This window comes from Antedon mediterranea, chromosome 7 (genome assembly GCF_964355755.1).
Source record: "Antedon mediterranea chromosome 7, ecAntMedi1.1, whole genome shotgun sequence".
Taxonomy (NCBI): domain Eukaryota; kingdom Metazoa; phylum Echinodermata; class Crinoidea; order Comatulida; family Antedonidae; genus Antedon; species Antedon mediterranea.
Genome location: NC_092676.1, coordinates 9,257,487 through 9,274,043, shown reverse-complemented (window position 1 = coordinate 9,274,043; position 16,557 = coordinate 9,257,487). Strand labels below are relative to the sequence as shown.

At 34.6% G+C, this 16,557-nt stretch overlaps 2 protein-coding genes across 2 annotated transcripts; both read right to left on the bottom strand.

The window, feature by feature from the left end:
* Positions 1-58: 58 nt before the first annotated feature.
* Positions 59-8,742, bottom strand: LOC140055392 (trifunctional purine biosynthetic protein adenosine-3-like). The gene is made up of 12 exons (XM_072100730.1): positions 8,529-8,742; positions 8,005-8,092; positions 7,338-7,592; positions 6,136-6,367; positions 5,212-5,428; positions 4,669-4,867; positions 3,925-4,173; positions 3,338-3,697; positions 2,759-2,875; positions 1,962-2,098; positions 1,307-1,564; positions 59-390 (listed from the first exon to the last, which is right to left on the bottom strand). Exons 1-12 carry the CDS (start codon positions 8,625-8,627, stop codon positions 190-192), a joined length of 2,412 nt encoding a protein of 803 aa, XP_071956831.1. The 5' UTR covers positions 8,628-8,742; the 3' UTR covers positions 59-189.
* A 2,284-nt stretch (positions 8,743-11,026) lies between these two features.
* LOC140055391 (uncharacterized) lies at positions 11,027-16,338 on the bottom strand. The gene is made up of 3 exons (XM_072100729.1): positions 15,092-16,338; positions 14,217-14,812; positions 11,027-11,268 (listed from the first exon to the last, which is right to left on the bottom strand). Exons 1-3 carry the CDS (start codon positions 16,336-16,338, stop codon positions 11,027-11,029), a joined length of 2,085 nt encoding a protein of 694 aa, XP_071956830.1.
* Positions 16,339-16,557: the final 219 nt, after the last annotated feature.

The following is a 16,557-nucleotide window of genomic DNA, read 5'->3' as shown; positions in this document are numbered from 1 at the left end:
AAAAAATATATATAGAATATGTTCATACTTAGAAAACCCAAAATAAGAAAACAAATATGTATTTTTTAAGTGAATATTTGTTAAAAATTGTGCAATTCATATATGAAAAAGTTAATAAATACAGTATATAGCACTAATACAATTATTCCTTTATTATGAAAAATATCAATTTATTCTAGCACCCTAGAGTCAAAGGTCATCTGGTTCCCCATTCCATTGAATTGTACCATTATCACCAAGTACTGCAATCTTCCTAGCAACAAGCTCAAGTGCTGTGGGGTATGCAACATGTTCAGCTGTTTTGATTCGTTCTTGTAAGGATGTGATTGTATCATTTGACTTTACTGGTACTGTTCGTTGAACCAATATGGCGCCTGCATCTACCTCTTCCTAAATAAACACATTTCAATAATAAAGTCATTATAAATAGTTCAGAGCACTAAAATGTCACAAAACAAAAACCAAAATGGCTAACATATCAATACCATCTCGCTTTTTAATGGATTTCTTCTTTTAGTCAACCCACAAAATTAAAATTCTCCAGTAACTTTACCTAGTCTAGCCTCAGCGTTGGTACAATGGATGTTGTTAACAACTGTCAGTAGCAAATTATTGGGAGGCCGGATTTTATGCGATTACGAATACACATATGTTAAGATGAGGTTAAGCCATTCCAGAGAACTACTCTTTGTAGATATAAAACTCAAACAGAAGTCAGCACTTCCAATTTGAGAAATGGAGTGGAAGAATTATAGCTGGCGCACACTACATTTGGTCAATTTTCGAACACAAAGTCAATAGCCTAGCCTTGTGACGCGCATGGTTGCTCTTTTAAAACATATTTTCATACCAACAGCTCATCACTTAGGATGATAAAATATTTAATGTGTGCTTATAATAAGTCTCGTTTGTGGCTTTGAGAGTGGAGTTGAAAGAATTTAGAGTTACATCCCTAGTACTACATAAGGATTGAACCCTGAACCCTGGGATTGGAAAGCAAGTACGTTAATCACCAAGCTACAGCTCCACTCCCAGAATAAACATGGTACATAATAATTATAACCAATGTTTAAGGGCCATATACAAAAATTGCACGATTGACGACGTATGGGCTCAATGGAGCATTTATTGAATATCATGTGACCCACAATTATCTAATAAAAAGAATCTACTCAGGTGTGTTATAACTACCATTAACTCAGTAGAGAATAGTGTAGTCATGGAGTAATGGTGTAGTTAAGTTTACTGTAGTTTTATCTAGTCAAACTCAGTAAATAAAACCAAAAATCTACTTAAATTCACTTACCTCAACAAAGTGTATCGTGCAACCACTTATTCTAACACCTGCTTCTAAGGCTAATTTCTGGGCGTGCATTCCCTTGAATGAGGGCAGTAGAGATGGGTGAATATTGATCAAACGACCATGCCATGTTCTTACAAACTCTCCACTTAGGATACGCATAAACCCTGCTAGGCAGACAAACTCTACTCCAGCCTCATTTAGAGCATCGCTTACAAACTTGTCAAATTCAACTCTTTCTTTGTACCCTTTATGACTGATAACCTATCATATAAAAATACAAAAATAAACAATACTAATATCGAGTAGCAAAAAAGGGGCAATGATCTTTGCCTATCTAAACTGGTCATAGATTTATTTTCTTTGCTCTTAAAATTTAAAAGCCCTCAATAAGTAAGTAAGTAAATGTATTGTCATTTGTAAATATATAATTTCAATTTCATTCCAAGGTGAATTTTAATCTACCATTTTTTACATGACTAATAATAAAACATTTTCAGAAACCAGATTAATCATTATTTATCAAAGTACCGTACCACCCTCAAACACAAGATTTGGTTTAAATGCCATTAGAGTTCACAATGTATCCAGGCTTGCAACATTTTTGGTTTGTTTAAGGTGGGCTTGATAATACATTGTGTGAGTGGAAAAAAAACCTTACTTTAGTTGGTATACCAGCTTTCTTAGCTCTCTCTAAACCTAAAACATCAGCAACATTTGAAATCACGAGTACAATTTCAGCTTCACTTGTTTTTGATGGGTTTTGTGTGTGGTTAATCAGAGCCTGTAAATTTGTTCCTTAAATTGGAAATAGATAACCAAAAAGATAATAAAAATAATGAATCTTTATGAGATGGAGAATATTTCATGAGTTGACAAATTTACTACTCTATTTTTAACGAGGTGGAGATGATTTGAAAATAAAACAGTCAATTTGTCATTGATTAAAATATTCTCTTGAATCAACGAATACAAAATATTAATTATTTGTATTATTACAACACACCTACTTTTATTCAATTTATCCACCGTAAATTGTTGACCAATGCTAGGCTGGAAAGCTAGGCCAATAAAAAAGGCAAAGGTCAAACACGGAGAAGAAGTTTTTTTAGCACACAAGTTGATTTTCGAACAATGTTGCATGGCAAAAATTCTCAAAATGTTGACATTCAATAGCTGAATGTGCATTAGAGCGCTCATCAGCATTTGATATCACTTTTCCGTTATGTTAGGCTAATGAAAAATGACAAGTGATGGGTAATTAACCAATCAAATTGTAAAAATACAATCAGGTGTGTTATAAATACAGAATAATGTATACAAGGTGGATACTCAAACTCACTGGCTGGAACATAACTTTCCATTACAATAATACGCTTAAATGGTGTTGCTTATTGTACAACTTTTCTCCTTTGTTTTTAAGTTCGTTGGCCAGCCACTAGTTACTAGTTAACTTACCAGTTCCTGATATTAACACACCAACTTTTAATTTATTTGAAGGTGAAGATGACACACCATTTTTTGGGGCACTGTTTAAGAGGGCCTCTTGCAAACCATCAATTCTTACTTGTTCACCTGTTGAAATAAGAGTATAGCACAGAAATATTAGATAATTCAATCAATTTAGTTTTACTATAGACATTTTGAATTATTAATTTAATGTTGGTAACAATTTTATTTTAGTGTTTTGTTAAAGAATATGTCTATGTAAATTAATTTATTTTGTTTTAGTGAAAATGTAATTTATCAAAATACACTTAGAAATTAGTGAAAACTGTTTATCTCAAATGTTGTCTATAGAGATACTGAATGTAGATGGTAGTGTGTTGATATAGTTAGGCCTGCATTTGCATCTATGAAAATGACAATTGGATGGTGTGACATTGATATGCAGTTTAAGAAGACATACTGACTAAGGCCAAAGGGGGCTAAGAATAGGACATATATGATCTGGAGACTATACTATATCCTGAGACAAAGTTATGGCCCATGGGCTTTAATTTAAATCATGTATATATTATATTTGTATATTATTACCATCACTTTCAGTTGCTACAATGTTTCCTATAGTACAACATTCTTCTCCACTTCCCTTTACCATTTGTATAACTTCTTCTGCATCAGCCTCATTAACTATAAATACCCCTCCAATACCACAATTGAATGTTCTCGCCATCTCTGATGCATTAATGTTTCCAGCTGTAGCAATCCAGCCAAACACAGGTGGAATATTCCATTTTGATTTTAGGTATGCACAAAGATGTTTTGGTAAAACTCTTGGAATGTTTTCAAGTAAGCCTCCTCCGGTGATGTGTGCAAATGCTTTCACCTTTACTGATCGAATTGATGGTAGAAGTGTTTTACTGTATACTTTGGTTGGCGTTAACAGACACTGACCTAAAATATGAATTTTAAAAGCATTATTTATTATGCAAAATTCAATACTGACTGGTGATATATAATGTTCATTGTGGCTAAAGTGTTAGCCTCTTTCACACATAGCTGTGATACAGTGATTGTACTATAACACTACTGGAAGGATCCAAAACTTCTGTCGAATTACTATTAAAGTTAATTTCTAAAGACATGATTCAAAAAGTAAAATATCTCTAACAAGAACTTGCCTAAACTTTTTCCAGCCTCAAACGGACATGGGTCACTATATGATAGTCCCACTCTCTCCACTAGTTTTCTCACAAGACTGAAGCCATTGCTATGGATGCCAGATGACGATATGCCAATGATGACATCGCCAGTCTTTATGTCTGACATTCTTGGCAGTGTCTGATCACGTTCTACTGCTCCGACTGCAAACCCTGCTAGATCATAGTCACCATCTGAATACATACCAGGCATTTCAGCTGTTTCTCCACCTATTAAATACAAGTATTGCATTTACCACAAGAGTAGTACTCTACGTTCTAAAGTTCTGTCTACACCATCAAACTGTGACAAAATAATGTGCCCATATATGATGACATAATATCACTACCATATTTAGTGACACCACACTTTTTTTTTGTTAAACTAGGATAGACAAAGCTTAATTGTCCAATTCCTGATTTTTATTACAAGGATACAGTGAAAAATATATATATAGGGCGTGAATACTTTTTTTTAATGTTTTAGGAATATTTTAAGCAGGATGAAACATCCAAAGATGCTAAATTGTTGTTTGCTTCTTGTTTTTTTGTGTTACTGTATAAAAATTCCATCTTATCTGTATCCGTTTGGTATGTTGCTGCCACCTACTTTTATTGCTCTTTCCTAAGAGTAATTTCATTTGCATATTGGTAGTCAGGTGGTTGTATTATTTGAGGCTTTCTATTGTTGAAGCAAGTATATGAAATAAGACAACAGCAACTAACCTAACAGTGCGCAACCACCAAGTTTGCACCCCTTCGCAACTCCACTAACAACATCCCTAGCAACAGTAACATCCAGTTTTCCACAGGCAAAGTAGTCAAGAAAGAAGAGGGCCTCTGCACCATGTGCTAAGATATCATTTACACACATAGCAACTAAATCAACTCCAACACTGTCATGCTCTCCAACATTTTGAGCTATCTGAAAAATGCAAAAGTAGCAAATTATGGGTATAGACCACCAGTAATGTATAAATGAGTGCGTTAGTGGCCATTCAGTTTAGGCTGGGGATAGGGTAAATTATAGGGCAGTTGTGAATAAGGAAATTAGAAGGTAGGCTAGGTGTGCATGGAGAAATTAGATGTTATGTAGGCTGGGTTTGTAAAGAGAAATTAGATGTAGGCTGGGTGTGTTAAGGGAAATTAGATATAGGGTGGAGTATGTTGCAATATGATTAGATGTAGACCATGTCTGTTAATGTCTGAATCTTATGTGTTTTAAAAACTAAACTGCAACTTGTCCAACCTAATATTAATAACATGTACCTTTAACTTGGTGCCAACTCCATCTGTGCCAGAGATCAAAAGAGGGTCTTTATATCCAGCTGCCTTGGTATCAAACACTCCACCAAAGCCTCCAAGAACAGCACTACAACCTTGTCTGGAAGTCCCCAGTGCCAATGGCTTAATAGCATCAACTAAGCTGTTACCAGCTGCAATACTCACACCACAATCAGAGTATGTAAATCCATCAGAATTATTCCTAATAATTACAAATATATTTGGTCTAAAAAATGTTGGGGACAAAGAAATTTAAAAGTTTGCATTAATTAAATACAAGATTTTTCCAATGTTTGAATGGACACTATTCATGTAGTCTTGTTAAAAAAATAGGAAGTTGGTTTCTAGCCAATTTGCCTAGTATATACGCTCAATCTTCTCAGAATTGTCTTACATTTAAGTGTTAAATACATAGTACAGCAAAAAATCAAAAGTCCTTGCTTGGGCCATACATGATAATGTGAGCAGGATACGAAAGGAAACACTTATGAACTTAAACTGATCAAGAACAAGTTGTAACAACCATCCATACTAAACATTTTTCTACACACTTCAATTAACCTAAAAATGTCTAGTGTGAATGTGTCTATTAAACCATTCTCATCATAATGTGCCACAGGTCTGACAACCACTATCCTACTAAACAAAATTCAGACAACAAATAATTTCAATTAACTCACAACACACATACTTTAATGGCAGTTTTATTGTTTTAATGCATTTAATATAAATAATGATTTAATATTATTATTTATTTAAAAAAAATAATAGAAGCACTAAGAAAATAGATAAAAATTTTCCTTTTTTGACATGGTAGCAATTTTACAAAGTATGCAAATGTAAATCAGCAATGTGTAAATCAGGAATGTCTTAGCAGCATTTTTGTAAGATTTCCCGATCCATTCCTACCTGCTTAAAAAGTCACAGCCCTTCTTTGCAATATCTTTTCTGAATATAGCACCATCAAATTCTATTGTTTCAGCACCATTGAGAGCCTGCATAGCGGCTGAGGGCAAGTCTACTGCTTTTGCAACTGTTGCTAGTACACGACCTCCAGATGTAACTATTTTGTTGTCCTTGACTGCAGTGCCTGCATGAAAAACTATCTGTTCCAATTCTTTTTTCTGTTTTTTTGCAATCCCTGAAAGGTTACAACAAAATTGAAGAACATTTAGTAGATGCAGAATTATGTAAGTTGGAACTTATAAATATAAAGCTCTGTCTAAACTATCAAACTTTATGTGACAAAAAATTGTGATGTGCCAAATATATGGAAATGATGATGCCATATCACTGCCATATTTGGGTACAAACAATTTTATTAAACTAGTTTGATAGTGTAGACAGCTTATAATAATGTTTTCATCAAATATGGTAGTGGTAGTGAATAAATACTTGGCACAGCTGGTGTGATTCACAATCAGTTGGTTGCATATTTTAATGATGTCAATTTACACGCATTAAAGCCATTTTACAAATTTTGTTACTTATTTTAAATTATTCAAAAAATGAGAATGTATTACTTTGTAAAATAATGGTAATAACCTTTTGTATTTGATTACTTATTGTTCAATACTTAGAGGTTTTAATGTAAATAAATATAGAAAATAAGTCCCCATTCTGATCATTTTACTGTCCGGTTTGTATACTATTCTGTTGAGATATACTTTGCTTTGCCTCTAAAATTCTATATGCCTTGTGGGATAAAATAGAACCAGGGTAGGGTTAGACAGGTAAAGCCTTTTAACTCTGGACGCTATAGAATAACAATGCATCTGTGACATCTTGGCCCTGAAATGCATGCACAAGTTTCATATTCCTGTACCAGAAATCACTTTGGTAATATAATTGTTTTTCTTTCTGGAGAGGGCACTGTGAAAGTGGGTGGCGGGAGCCTAGCCATACTTCTGATATAGTACTCTCAATTCAAATTGATGGAGAATATTCTAGTGTTATAATTTCTAAAAGTTTTGGGCCATACGTTGCTAAGTTTACTTTATATCTTATATCAATGATGAAATTCAACTACAAAATAAAAAGACCTAAACTACTGACCAATCTGTCTATTCGTATAACAGCTTGTACATTACATTTAACAAACCCCTAGATACCTTTTATTTCCATTCCTTTCTTATATGACCCTGGATAACCTCCACTGGCCATCACCACAGCAACAGCACTTTGGTTTTCATGGAAACTAACAAGGTCAGGGGTTAGATTTCCATTGACACATGCCTTCATTATAGGGTATAGATCACTTTTCAACATCATCATTAGCACTTGTGTTTCTGGATCTCCAAACCGACAATTAAACTCTAGAACTTTTGGTCCATCACTGGTCATTATGATTCCAGCATATAGTACACCTAACAAGACACAAAATGAAAATTACTTAATGCCTATGAGGTTATGTTCCATACAATAACCCTTTAGTTTTAAAAAAAAATGTTACAGTAGGTCAATAATAGCATACTGACGGAAACATTTAATGTAAATTATCTGAATGGGACAATTTTGGATTATTATGGATATACTTGAGCTACTGGAAAATTATAAATACTGTATTGCAGTTTATTCTCTAGGATCTGGGGGAGAATTACATTTACTTGACACCTTGGTATTTTTCTTTCTTGTAGCATATTTTGATGAAAGAACCCACCTGTTCTTCCTTTTTCTATTTTAATTATTTATGCAAAGTGTTCAAAAATTGAACATTGTGCGATTTACCCAAGTGGAGTAGCCCAAACATCATTCCAATGACCAATATTTTATACTTACCTACATAATTTCTTTGTTCTTGCCTCATACCATCCACTGCCTTTTTCAAAACTTTATCATTTATTTGTTTTAAATATGCAGATGAGATCTAGGGACAATAATAATTTTAATATAAGCCGTATTATACAAAATGTAAATTCAGTTCATGATTTAAATCTCTCTAGTCTGTATTTAGTCTTGTATTTCGGAACATGTGGCCAAGGTTTACCAATAGAACATAAATCACTGTCCTATCAGATAGGTAGTATTCCTCCTGACACATGGGCTATTTTGTGAACCAGTTTATTGGGGTAAAATCATACTCAAATGATAAACTGGGTTATTTAAAATGGACCTACGGTTTATAGTACTTATCAAGAAGAGTTGTTCCACTACCAGAAATAGGAATGTGTCAGCCCTGAACCAATGCTGATATTGTATGTTCTTTAAGTACAGTAAATGGCGCCTCTGTTTTAACTGCTCGGCCATTTGACTCACTCAATAACACTTTGACTATGTCAGAATGCAATTATTTATACACGCACCTGTGGGCATGGGCAGTATGCCCCCATGCCACCTGTATTTGGTCCTTTGTCACCATCCAACAACCTCTTATGATCCTGGGCTGGAGGCATAGCAACCATGTTTTTACCATCTGTAAATGCTAAAGACTATTAAAACAAAAAATGTATTCTTAAACACTTAAATTTGTCATATTATTATGTCATAACCCAATTTCAAAAAAATCATCTTTCCTTTTTTATTATCAATTCATATTATATTTTTCAGCAATATATATTTTTTTTTTCTTTTGTGGGGGCAACCCACTTTTATTGCAATGATAAACAACAATATGGTGAAGGTTACAGTATATATTTCTGTCTATCTATCTATTTATCAATGAATATTTAAGTGATATTACACAGACAGAGGAAGATTATGTAAAATATTTTGAAATTGTGTTGAAGTCTAGATAAAACAAACATGTATACAGAGAAAATTTATATTACAGAGCTAAAACGATATAAAGATTGATATTCAGCATTAAAAAGAGATTCGATATAATATAAATAAATATGATAAAATGGTATATTGCATTATAAGATTATGTTTTGTTTGGATACTTTTATAAAATTGTATAGTTTTACATTTTGAACATAATATTGCTTTTATTAATTAAATTTTTTTTAATAGTTCTATCTTAAATAAATTCCAAGTGATAATCCGTTTGCTTGTTTTATAAATAATGCAAGATTTGTAAATACTAAATGTAAATAAAGAGATGAGTTCATTAACAAGCGTGTTCTGAGTTCCTATAATTATGTCTTACCATTCGGGGAAACCTGACCGTAATGTTTCATTAGTCGGAATACATTTAACGATCAGTTTACGGAACTTCCTCAAATCTGATTGAATGCTGTTACAGGTGTACAACATATGTTTTTCACTTTCTCTTTCTATACAACACTTTTCGCAACAATCACTTTTATTAAGATTCCACTTCTTTAAGTTTTTTCACGCTGCTGCTCTAGCCCGCTACGTCATACGAGATAACTCATTCATTAGATGAAATCAAGCAGCAGTATAATACTACACTTTGACATTTTTGTTAAAATGGAAACTCGACTATAATTTATATTGAATCCAAAAAACGGCTGGGAAAAGAGTCTAATAACAAATCCCAAAGCATTTCTGGTATTTATGAGTCCCATGATATTACATGGGTACTATAATTCACTGTCAGATAATCATTGAATTATTATCAAAACAGTCCATTGAAGTTTTTGTTTGTAATAGGATACTCTAAGTATCTAGGCTTGATAAAGTGACCCCCCAGACTTGACCTTAGCAATAAAAATAAGCAAGCAGCGTTTTTTGTAAGAAATATTCTTGTCTTGTCTAAACTCTTTCCTCCACTCTTCTACAGATTTTGTTTTTTTTTCTTTATCATCTTTCACTTCTTCCACTTTGTCATCAAATTTGTGAGCGGTTAGAATTTTAAGTTTTGTAGTTATTTCCTTTTCTAGTTCATCAAGTGCGTTTTTACTTGCGGAGGACACACGTGATTGGGGTGACATGATGATGACATCATCAGGAAGCATGTCTTGCAAGGAATGAACAAGTAGGTGTAAACACTTCTCGTCTCTGGGAAGTTAAAAGATAGTTAAGAGAGTGAGTGAGTTTAATCTAGCACAACCTGAACGCTTTAATCGAACTTTAATGAATATGTTAGGTATACACTCGAAGGCGAAAAGAAGGAAAGCTGGAGTCGCTATATCAGTGCTTTGGTTCATGCTTACAACTGTATGAAGCATGACAGTACAGGTTTCTCACCTTATTTTCTGATGTTCGGACGAGAGGCGAGACTTCCTGTTGACTTACGGTTTGGAATTAGCCCAGATGGATTTGGTAACGCTGACCCAATAAAGTACGTCAACGATCTGAGAGACCAACTATCGCTTGCCTATCAAATGGCATCTGAAGAGGCAGCGAAGTCAGCACGCAAGAACAAAGTTCGACATGATTTGAAAGTACGAGTCAATGATCTTCATCCAGGTGATCGAGTGTTGATTCGAAATCTGGGACTACAGGGTAAACACAAACTCGCTGACCAGTGGGACTCCGTGTGAAGCCAGAATCAAATAGTGGTCGAGTAGGCCTACGAACACTACATCGAAACATACTTCTGCCCATCGACTATTTAAACAAAGAAGATCCACCAGCAAAACCTACTAAACAGAAGATAAACCGCCCTATTACGCGGTCTAAGGCAAAAGTTCATGTCACTGAGAACGAGCATGATGACAGTGGTGAATCCAGTGAGAAGGAGGTTACTATGCTAGTCCCATTAGACTTCTCAGTCACACTCCCTGTAGAAACGTTTACAGTTTCTTCCATTTCACCCCATTTTCCGCTGAATGTAGATGCCCAAGAATTTGTCCATGAAACTACTCCTGCTATATATCTCATATTAGTGCTGGAAATGTTTCCACTGATAGTAGTCCTGTAAATGCGTCCTTTGACGAGAGCATCGAGTCTGTAGTCACGCCAGTTTTTGTGAGTGTGATGTTAAAGAAGCAAGTGAAGTTGCAACAGATGTAGAGCCAGCTGTAGTTGACTCCCCAGTATCATCTGTACCCAGTCCTAAACTTTCTGTCACTATCCTTGATTCTCCTGTGGCTTGTGCTGAACCTCTACTCATCCCGCAATCTTGTTCTGAACCTCTACTCATCCCGCAATCTTGTTTAGATTCCGCACCATGATCCCTCCAACCTTGCCCTGAGCCTGTGTCTGTTTCTCAACTTTGTTTTGAAGATACCGAGATTCTTCCAAGTCCCATTATTGATTTACCTAATGATACTCCTATTATTGAACCTATTATTGAACCTAATATTGAACCTATTATTGAACCTATTGTTGAACCTACTATTACTGAACTTTCACAGTCTGTTGAACCCATCCCTGATAACATGTGTAGGCCTACTACAAGTTTTTACAGCATATCCTAACTTTTTTCAGAAACATATTTCATCACTTTAAACAAGATAAATGTGTTTAGAAGTATTTAAAACATACAAATTTATCCTTGATTTGTAAAAATCCATCAAATATAACGTATTTTGAAAGTTAGAAAAGTATATTTAATTTCCAAGATCTTAGAACACGAATGCTGTTCTATCTGTTGTCTTCCCCCCACCTACCAGTGCAATGCTTGCCTGTATGCTTTGAATAGAAAACCGTTCAGGCGAAACAATCGCCTTCCGGTAAAGTTTAGCAGGCTAACTCTCTCTCGTGACTCCGGAGAGTTTGCGGACGCAAAGCTCTATTTCCTATTCTCCCAATGTAAAGTTTAGCAGGCTAACTCTCCTGACTCTGGAGAGTTTACACACGCAGCGCAAAGCTCCTTTCATAAAGTTTAGTTTGGCAGGGCGGCGACATGTGACATGTATATTTTATTTTAATAATAATTCATGATCATTAGAAGATAATTATTAGGAAACTTATATTTTAAAGATGTGACCTATACCAATTCAAAATTACAATAATTACTATGTTTTGTTTTAAATTTAAAATGTGTTTATCGTGGACGACGTGTGAATATGTTTTTGACCCGGGCTTCCTTGTCCTTTGTCACTAATAATTGAGGCATATTTGCATATTTTAAAATAAATACGCAATAAAATTCATATAAATAAAATTATATTATATAATATATATTTTATATTATTATATATTAAAATGTATTTTATCTATTATTAAGTATTTCAAAAATAAGCACAGATTCCGGTGGAGAGCAAAATATGCGCACTAAAAATAACATTGGAAAACACCCACCCTATAGTTTCAAAACACAATCGCATTTCACAAGGTTAAAATAAAAGGTGATGCAATTATTTTGTTATCAATCAGGCTTTTTATTTATATTATACTCTCCAAAATTTATTTTCTGCGATTAAAATTATAATTTTAATAAAAATATATTTTCCGTAAAATAATCTAATTAATTTAGTATTAGTATAAGACTAACATCATTTCTTTTCAAAACTACACTGAAAATCTCCAACGAAAATGTCAACGATAATACACACATGGATAAGTAGCCTGCTACCAACATTGGGCCCAACGCGACAGGCCCCAGTTTTTAGCGGGTTTTGACTATAGTTCACGCACGATTTTACTGATATAGAAAAGATTATTTAAGTTCAGTTTATTGGGGTTAGATTGATTTTTAAGAGTTTAATTGATTATTTTGCGGTTAGGTCTAGGAATGGCCTAAGCCTCTCCCTATTTTATTTATGGGCCTGGCTGTCCGAGTCCATCGTCTGTCCTGATTGTTTTAAACAAACATGGTAACAGACCTACCTACCTACTGGCCTAGATTTAACAAATCAAAAGATATCTCTTTTTGTTTTACCCTTTCTTTACACCACCAGTACATTTACACATTACTGATATCATCTATTATATTCTGTATAATGGTTTCCACCCATTATGCCTTTTGTTCTTCAAATTTCTTTTCATAGGAGTCTACAATTAACAATAGGTCTGTAGGCCTAGTTCATTTCCTTTAATTTTATTTTATTTTATTTTATTTTATTCAATTAAAACCAACAGCGATAAATACCGCCACTAACAGGTTTGAAACATAAAACAATACAACATCAAAAACGGTTAACAATAAAATACAGATAAAATATATAAATATATATATAAAACATAGATTGGCATGCCATAAAAAATTTCAATTAAAACAGGTTATGCAGACTGTTCAAGAAGTGAACACATCATCGTCCTCTTAAAATAACCAAGTCTATCATTAAAAATATCGATATGATTGCTATTTAGATTATTAAATGTATAAGGTAGTCTATGAAAAAGTCCCCTCTTAGTACAGTCGACACGGCTAAAAGGAATATGCAATAAATGTCTATTTCGTGTACGACCAGGAACATTTAAACTAAATAGTGAAATTAATGAACAGTCATATTTAGAATTTAAAATATTATATAAAAAAACCATATCAGATATCGTTCGACGATTGCTGACAGAATCAATGGAAAAGGCAAAATTAACACAGTTATAAGACAGGAATCGAACAAACTTCCGTTGAACAGTGTCGATTCGACGGGCCTGACATGGAGAAATTGAATTGAAAATTGCAGAACAATATTCAAGGTGAGGACGTATAATAGATTTGTATAAAGATAAAAGTGCCCTGCCGTCGTTCATAAACCTACAATTTCTCCATATTAAGCCCATCATTCTATTAGCTTTTGACAACACATGATTAATATGTGAACAAAAATTTAATTTACTATCAATAAAAATACCTAAATCTTTCCATACATAAACCATCTCAAGATCATGTCCACTCAGATTATAATTGAAGAGCACAGGCCTTTTTTTAAGTGTTATAGATAAATATTTGCATTTATTAGCATTAAGTTTTATCCCCCACTTCTCCGTCCATTCCACGAGACCATCCAGATCCTCCTGAAGTGAAAAAGCATCCTGTGGAGTGGTAATCACTTTAAACAATTTCAGATCGTCAGCAAATAAAAGAGACTCGGAATGATTAAATTTTAAAGGAAGATCGTTGATAAATAAATTAAACAAAAGCGGGCCCAGGATCGAGCCCTGCGGAACGCCCGATAACACAGGGAGCCAATCAGATGTCTCTCCCCCAATGACAACACGCTGTTGTATATTAGTTAAATAGCTTTTAAACCAACTTAACAGTGAACCGGATAAACCAAATTTTGAAAGTTTAAAAATAAGCAAATCATGGGAAACGGAATCAAAAGCCTTAGAGAAATCAGTGTAAATCACATCGCACTGCTTCTTGCTGTTAATTGCATCGTATGATGTAGCAAGAAGCAGTGCGAGGTTGGTTTGACATGATCTCCCAGAGACAAAACCATGCTGCCTAGGACTTAAAGCATTAGCAACATGTGATGACAAACCATCATGCACAATGCGCTCAAAAATCTTAGACATAGTAGGCAATAACGAAATAGGACGATAGTTACAGATTAGTTTTTTGGGACCACTCTTGTGAATTGGGACAATATTAGCGTGTTTCCAAGATGAAGGAAAAACCCCAGAATTAATAGATAGCTGAAACAATTTGCAAAGCGGATAAGAGAGTGAGGAGGAGGCACCCTTTAAGACAACGTTACTAATCTGATCAATGCCAGTAGCTTTATTGATATCAATGTTACTAAGTGCCTTTTCCACAGAATGCTGATTCACAGACAGAGAACTTAAGTTATCCACCGCATAGTCAGGAAGACCTGGATAGTCCCGGGGAACGTCCGGAGAAGGCTCACTGAAAAAAGAATGAAAATAAGAATTAAATGTGGTAGCTTTATCATAATTAGACTGGAATGAAATGTTATCGTGACTCATGACAGAAGGAAGATTATTTGACTTGTATTTAGTTTTCATCCAGCTCCAGAATCTTTTACTGTTAGTGACAATTTGCTTAGCCAAAGAGTCCAAGTAATCTTTGTACTTTTTATTGCACATTTTTTTAAAAGACGCGCGAGCAAATTTGAAATTACTTTGGGCTAACCGATTATTATTTTTTTTCAGATATCTATAATACTTTTCTTTGAGTTGAAGCGCACTTCTCAACTCATTGTCAAACCACGGAGGAAGCTTTCTGCGCTTTCTAATTTTAGGCACTGTGTCATTGACGGCAGCATTTAACAAATTATAAAACATATCCAAAGCTTCATTTAAATCACCTTCAAAATCAATTAAGACACTCCATGGAACACAGTTAAGAGTATTACATAGATTATTGACATCAAGTGCTTTAAAATTGTAAATTATACTTTTACGATTCAAATTATCATTACTACATTTAACATCAAAATTTAAACGGAAATCAATTCTCAAAGATGAGTGGTCAGATAAAAAAATATCGTTAGCAGTATAGACTTTGTCGGAAATGTTTTTACTACAAATAACAAGATCAAGCATTTTATCCATTCTTGTACAGTACGTATTGCATTGAAATAGGCCACAGCTAGAAAGCAATACATCAAGTAAGTGTTCTCCCATGGACTGAGCTGGAGCAGAATAAGGGTTACTACTCCAATTAATTTCGGGCAGGTTGAAATCTCCAAGAATGAGGAATTCACTGTTTTTGTAGTAGAGCATAGCGATTTCCACAGACGAAGTAAAACGACGGAGGACATCGGGTGTAGCGTTTGGTGGTCTATAGAATAATCCAACAAGTAGGCTACTACGCCGCTTTAGTTGAATCTCTATCCACATGAACTCCGTTGAATCACTTTCTAGGCGTTCCACTCGGTTACAGGTAAATTTGTTATTCACTAGCATCAGGATACCACCACCGCGTTTATCAGTATCTCTATCGCGTCGAAATAAAGTGTAATTAGAAACGGAAAGTTCAGAATCGAGCACGTTGCAGTTTAACCATGTTTCCGTAAGTGCGACAATATCCAAATTGCTCTGAATTAGGTGTGCATTCAGATCTGAGTTGTATACGTCCATTTTATTCTTCAGGCTACGTACGTTTTGATAGTATACCTTAACTGAAGATGTCTGAGTATTACCTGGACCTGGATTCGATTCAACATCGCCACTTAAAAGAATACAGAATGTAACAGTGGAATTAGAATAGAGCAAACGTGGTGCGCTGTAGATCTTCCTTGACGGTCTGCTGCTACGTTGGAATGCAACAACACTCGTAGTCGTACTGCTTTGACCGCATAGATACAAATTCCAACATTTACATACAACGATGCTAGGAATGTTGCAGCTTACCGGCTCAGCGTATCCATCGACTGGCCTTAGCCATTGATTTCTGGATGAAAATCCCATATTAAAACTTGAAAAATAGAGGCCAAGAAATAAGTTCAAAATAAGTAGCGGCACACGTAGCCCGGTCGAACACATCATGTAGACTACAGTATGCCTACGTTGACTGGCCTAGTATCCACACAATGGGTAGCCTAGCGGAGCTCGATATGAACACGTCCGCTCACAACGAGAATTAGCTAACTATGATGATTCTGTTCTTTGTTCATTATATTGTCTATC